Source organism: Notothenia coriiceps, unplaced genomic scaffold (genome assembly GCF_000735185.1).
Source record: "Notothenia coriiceps isolate Sejong01 unplaced genomic scaffold, NC01 NC01_scaffold00017143, whole genome shotgun sequence".
In the NCBI taxonomy this organism is placed as follows: Eukaryota; Metazoa; Chordata; class Actinopteri; order Perciformes; family Nototheniidae; genus Notothenia; species Notothenia coriiceps.
The window spans coordinates 8,483-15,077 of record NW_011349844.1 but is presented as its reverse complement, the minus strand read 5'-3'; the positions used below and the strand labels follow the sequence as shown (position 1 = coordinate 15,077).

The 6,595-nt window shown below is 41.7% G+C and overlaps 1 protein-coding gene across 1 annotated transcript in view; it reads left to right on the top strand.

Annotated features, from left to right (window-relative positions):
- Window positions 1–2,098: 2,098 nt before the first annotated feature.
- The window catches only part of LOC104950177 (brain-specific angiogenesis inhibitor 1-like), a gene marked incomplete at its 5' end in the record, with an annotated part of 8,702 nt that continues 4,205 nt past the window's right edge, over window positions 2,099–6,595 (top strand). The window contains 6 exons of the mRNA XM_010776661.1: window positions 2,099–2,202; window positions 3,246–3,348; window positions 3,915–4,065; window positions 4,148–4,217; window positions 4,501–4,567; window positions 6,330–6,415. Coding sequence (XP_010774963.1) covers window positions 2,099–2,202; window positions 3,246–3,348; window positions 3,915–4,065; window positions 4,148–4,217; window positions 4,501–4,567; window positions 6,330–6,415 — 581 coding nt within the window. The remainder of the gene's footprint in view (window positions 2,203–3,245; window positions 3,349–3,914; window positions 4,066–4,147; window positions 4,218–4,500; window positions 4,568–6,329; window positions 6,416–6,595) is intronic.

Below are 6,595 nucleotides of genomic sequence, written 5' to 3'. Positions count from 1 at the left end.
AATATTTCCCTTTCAGTATGGTTTAGTCCATAATAGTTTCACATTTTATTATCATTTATTTCAGTCAACATATTATATTTACAGCCAGGCCCCATTACTAGGAAGCATGAATTACTTTTATTTGATTAATATTCCAATCAGACACCATTGAGTGTAATTGATACCTGTGCAATTTGCTTAAGCAATCATATTTGTTTACTGCCAATATTGGCAGGAGCTTCATCTAATAGATTTCTAAATGAAATCACATCCCATGGTCTTCCTCAGTGGAGGTAGCTGCTCATGTGGAATAATGCAATCTGGTCACTTTAGTGTGGATGGTAGCGCTCTCGTTTAGAAACTGCGTGAGACTTCCTGCCGAGCTCTGTCATTGGCTAAGGAGGAAGTAAAGTTTTACTGTCTCAGCAGACGCCTTTCCATTTGAATGCACTCATAATCGTGTTCTTCCCCCTGCTTTTAGAGAAGGAACTCACTGCAGTGCAGATTAATCAGAGGGATTTAATTAACTTGTCCCCAGCACACACACCTGGAGACAAGACAGGCTATAAACTCAGCCAATTAGGGGAGTGGGGGGGGTGAAACTCCCTCAAGTCCAGGTCCCCCCATGTTTAACCCTCCTCCGACCACCCCCCTCACCAACTGCAAAGCTTTGTTCATGAAACTGTCCCTTCACGTCACCTTTTCACTTGGTCACAACACTACATACCATCATAAGGCCTGTGTATGGGGGTGTTTATGGTTGTGAAGAGCCATATTGGACTTTAAACATCACTTGTGTAATTACCGTGGCTATATTTGGCCTTATTCAATTATTTCTTACTTTCTCTTTGTGGGCATGTTTACTGGCTCTATTGGCGCTATAGGCAATGTTGGTCGGTCCAATACTGTGCGTGCGTGCTTGCGGGTGTGACGTCATCCCTTTAACCTTTACATCTCCACTGACCACCATAAACACTGTGCAGACAGCCAGCTGGGGCTACCCGTTCTAACTGACTGAATCCACTCATGTATCTGTGAGTCTCCAGTGGAATCAGCAGTCTTTGTAGCTGATTATCAAGAGGCCAGTTTTGATATTGGCCGTATCGTCCATCTGATGACATCTATGCTATTTGTGTTTACAGACACTTCCAACTACACACAACCTCACTTTTCTCTGATTCTAGAATACATGTTGCTGCTAGAGCTATAGCTAAAGATTTGAAAAAAAATATTAGTATTGGTTTGACTGATATTGCAATTGCGCTATGATTCATGCTATGCGAGGGAATGACCATCATTGCATTATTATTCTCATTGTCAATGTAAAAATATATTAAATTATTCTATAATGATGATCTGTACCAAAAAAATACGTTTTTTCCTGTCCTTTAGAATATTATTTCTAGGCCAAGATATCTGCAGCTCCACAGTACTTCATTCAAATGGTAAATTAAAACATATTAGCCTTAAACAAATATTGGTCTTCCTGCAATTTGCACTCGTCCATATTGCAATTTTGGTTACGTTTTGATTTATTGTGCAGCCCTATTTACTGCCAGGTCAAAACAATCAGAAACATATGAATAAATCAAGCAAAAACAGGAAGCCAGTATGCCATTGCTCAAATCATTAGCATCCCAATACTTGGTAAACCAGGGTGTCCTGAAATATCTCAGAAACAAGGAGCTCCGCCTATATGGGCAACTCTCCACCTATCAGGGAAATAGGGGGTTGGGCCGCGGCATTTCGAAGATGTGCGATCTTCATCAGTGGTTTTAAGCGTGAGCTACAGTATCTGAGAACGTTGGCCTGCTGAAAACATCAGAGAGACTGGAGTGATGCTAAGGGAAATGTAGTCTGCTGCATTTGAACCACGAGTGACCAAATTAGGAGGTGAGATCTCAACAAATCCAGTCAACAGGGAATTGTTCTGCTTGTGTACTCATTTGCTGACAGCTCCTGTCAAAGTCTACACACCACAGACCGGACCAAGTTTGTCTGTGTAATGATGCTATTCATCATTGTGGTTATGTGTGATCAGCTGATGAATCATGATTGCATCAGACTGCATGACCACAGCTCTTTTCATATTCTTTGTTCTTTTGCTTTTCTCTTTCAGAACATGGATAAGACTCAGCTGCCCTCGGTGACGCTGATTGTCGGCTGTGGAGTTTCTTCTCTGACTCTGTTGCTGCTCATCATCATCTATGTGTCTGTGTGGAGGTGAGATACAGTGACCTGCTATGTAACTTAGCAGTGAATAATGTAAGGTGGTAACATCACGCCAACATTTCTACAGGTGCAACGATTTGTTCTGTACATCTGTCAGTTAACCTGAGACACAAAAAACGATGGTGGTGTTAAGTGAAGACCAAACAGCTAGCGTGTGCTTGAAGAGAAGTTTTAATATAAAACATAAAATCACCATTCTTTCATGGGAAACTTTTGATCCGTGGCTCATATGTGTTGACATGGGAAGTCAAGTACACGTCATGCTTCTGTCTAAGTATTGACCTAGCAATTCAATGCTTTGCTGAAAAAAGGTTTAGAGGTAATGACAGATGCTAATGCTACTACAGTGGGTCATAGGTCATTGGCTGCGTCTCAGGTCGGTTATTTTTCATTTCCTCGCTCCTCGGTCTCGGTATCGCCGTAAGTTGATTTGTCTGCGCCATCTTTTGTAGTGTCCCATGGCGCTTATTTCTGCCGGAGGAGCGAGGAGCGATAATGGAGGAGCGATAATGGAGGAACCACCAGACCATCCTCCGGTGAAATCCTCAGACACTCGCCCCGCCCCCTTACTGTGTATCGCTCACTGATTGGACGATGCACTGATCTGATGCTTCTTGACATGAGAGCCGTTTCCCAGCAGAGTGAAGAAAATACATGAACCTCACGAGAGTCACTCCTCAGTTTATACCGTGTTTTGTTTCAATTAATGTATCATTTAGTTACAAATATGTGATATATCTGAACAACAAAGTGGTCAAAAATCATTTTATTCATTTATTGGAAACATCCCTCATGATTGGGGACCCTTGGGGACCCTAAAGAAAGTGACACTCACACTCCCTACTCTCTTTCCATTGGGAAAATACCGGAGATAGTGGGCCAATAATGTAGCTTGCAACAGGGTTAAAGTTAACTTCAACTTGGGGTTGCAAAGGGGTCTGTCTGATTGACCCTGATAAACAATGCATGGTTTACAATATGCAAATCCTTATGTGACACTCATTTTCTGTCTCCTTCCTGTCTCTGTCCGGCAGGTACATCCGCTCTGAGCGCTCAGTCATCCTCATCAACTTCTGTCTCTCCATCATCTCCTCCAATGCTCTTATTCTCATCGGACAGACACAGACTCGGAATAAGGTGAGAGCAATGTATTGTTCGTATTTACTTAGCAAATGATCACAGCAGCTTGTCTGAAAACATCAGAGAGACTGGAGTGATGCTAAGGGAAATGTAGTCTGCTGCATTTGAACCACGAGTGACCAAATTAGGAGGTGAGATCTCAACAAATCCAGTCAACAGGGAATTGTTCTGCTTGTGTACTCATTTGCTGACAGCTCCTGTCAAAGTCTACACACCACAGACCGGACCAAGTTTGTCTGTGTAATGATGGTATTCATCATTGTGGTTATGTGTGATCAGCTGATGAATCATGATTGCATCAGACTGCATGACCACAGCTCTTTTCATATTCTGAAATCTTACTTGTTTCTTAAATGTTATTCTCTTACCTCTTAATGTGTATACATATGTTTGAGTATGTGTTGATGGTGTTCAGATGTGTATGTATGTATATATTATTTATCATTTTTTATAGTCTTATTCTTTGGGACGGTGAGAGCTCGGTGAGAGCTCTCCCTGTTTGTATCACACACACACAGGGAAATTGACAATGCAGTTGACTTTGACTTTCTCTGTTGCTTCAGGTCTTGTGCACCCTGATCGCTGCGTTCCTTCACTTCTTCTTCCTGTCGTCGTTCTGCTGGGTTCTGACCGAGGCGTGGCAGTCCTACATGGCGGTGACGGGCCGCCTCAGGAACCGCATCATACGCAAGCGCTTCCTGTGTCTCGGCTGGGGTGGGCCTTCTGTCAACTGTTCTCATTGGTTCCTCTGCTCTCTCATCTCCGCTCTGTTAATGTGTGTTCTGTTTCCCTGCAGGTCTCCCTGCACTAGTCGTGGCGATCTCAGTGGGGTTCACCAAGGCAAAGGGATATGGAACACCGAGCTAGTAAGCATGCTTTGCTCCAGCTGCAGCATATAGCTCTTTAACTATGAATGCGGGGACATTACACATGGTGGGGGTTTATGTGTGCAGCATAATTAACCTCTCTCTTTCTCTGTCCCATATATCGTTTACCATCCTTATTCTTGCCATGACCTGGACCTCTCACCTCGTTCTGTCCCTCCTCTCTGCGACACTTCTGTTTCCTCCCCCTTCCACGCCTCCCCCTCCATCCTCCCTGTTTCTTCTGATCACGTCTCCCTCCCTCTGTGCTTCCTGCCCCCTGTAGCTGCTGGCTGTCTCTGGAAGGAGGTCTTCTCTATGCGTTTGTTGGACCTGCTGCAGCTGTCGTCTTGGTATTTCCTCTTTCCTCTATAGTCCTCTTTGTTGTTAGCTTGTACAATATCTGCTTTCATTTAGATTTAGACCATTCGCATCATGTAACAGTTTTCACTTTCAACAAAATCCATGTCAACTCGGCCTCTCACTGTAGATATTTAACGGCAAAAATGTTAACAATCTCACATTTCTGTTAAGAAACAGTACAAAACCCTTCATAATACAAACCTAACATTAAATAAAAAACAATATTAAAAGTTGACCAAAATAAACACAGCAAAGATGATCTTTAAATATGCTTTATTTAACCCATTATTCTGTAAATACTTGTTATTGAACTGTCATACATTTTAAAAGTGTTTCTAAGAATAATACTTTTTTATTAGAAAAAATTAGATCACTGCCAAGTTAATAGTCCATGACTCCTCCCTTTTACTTGATCTTCTCTACTTCTCTACCTCCTCTCTTTTTTATTGAATTCCTTATTTCCCTCCCTTTCACATTTGCGTAATATATGTCTTATATTATACCATGTTCTTCAGATTTCCCTTTCCTGCTTCCTTCTTTTATAACCTGCTTTTGTCTTTTCTTATTTATGTTTTCCTTTACCTCCTTTACCTTTATTTACTTGTTGACTTCCTTATTTCCTTTCTGTGGTCTTCTTTTGCTTCATTTGACTTAGTTTCTATATTTCTAAGTATTTCCTCATTTACCTCCTCCTTTCCTTCCTTTCCTCTTGCTTTCCTCCCCTACCTTGTTCCTTTCTTATTAACTTAGGTTCTTTGCTATATTGCCCAAAAAGTATAGTATGCTTTACAGTTTATAAAAAAAATGTCCACCTTTAAAATGGGATAATAATGATCAAACAATAAGTCATATTAAAAAGCCAGCTTTCTGTTCACTGGCAACTGTTAAACTCTTAAAACCCAGCTCAAACATACTGTTCAAAATCCCCATTCAAGATTTAATACGCACAACATATTACTAGTGTTTGAAATGTGTCCATGGTTGAACCTGCATAGAGCAAAGGATGGGCACTGCAGCAGTTGCATGATGACCATACAGGCACAGGGTTCCTTTGATCCACTCTGACAGCTGCTGCTTGAATTAGAACACCATTCAAAAAACATATAATGACACATGTATTGATAATTATCAACTCAGCTCTCCTGCTGTGACCTATGTCTGGGCTAAATCTCAGTCCTACACACACGGCACTATCCAAATCCATTGGCTTCGGTTTGGGTGATTCATTTCACACCTACAGTACGAGAGAACAGTTTGTTTTGGGTTCCCTATTTACACCTACCTAATCAAACAGCATCACAGTGGCTTAACAGATTTTACTATGAATCCTAAAAGCATTAACATCTTTGGAATTAACACAATTAAAGACAACCCCTCCCCCGTCTTTGATTTCTCAATGCTTGTAATTTATGCATGGTCTGTCTTTGTTCAAAAATGTATTCATATGTTAGAAATCATCCATTCAAACATTGTGTTCATGCTTCACTGGTTGGTGTTTGTTTAAGTAACGTGAGATGATACAGTCTAGTCATTACAGACCAGAGCCTACAGGAAAGTACAGCGTGTGTGTGTGTGTGTGTGTGTGTGTGTGTGTGTGTGTGTGTGTGTGTGTGTGTGTGTGTGTGTGTGTGTGCGCGTGCGTGCGTGTTGCCATTGCTTTGTCGTGTCCTTCATCCATCACCATCATCAGTTAGATGTGCAGTAATGAACCTGTTTGCTCTGCATTAATCCTGTGCCTCTTCTCTTCGGCAGGTTAACATGGTTATTGGAATTCTCGTATTTAACAAACTGGTGTCCAAAGACGGCATTACTGATATGAAACTAAAGGAGAGGGCGGGGTATGCCTTATACCACACATCCATTTTACACAGTGACCTATAACCAGCCTGATGGCTCAGACAGTGTGAATGATTGCTCTCGTGTCCGTACAGTGCGTGGTTACGGATAAAGAGGAGGAGAAATCCTCCATATGTGTGAGTGCTTTATCAACACAGGACAGAGAGGTAATGTGTGGTGGT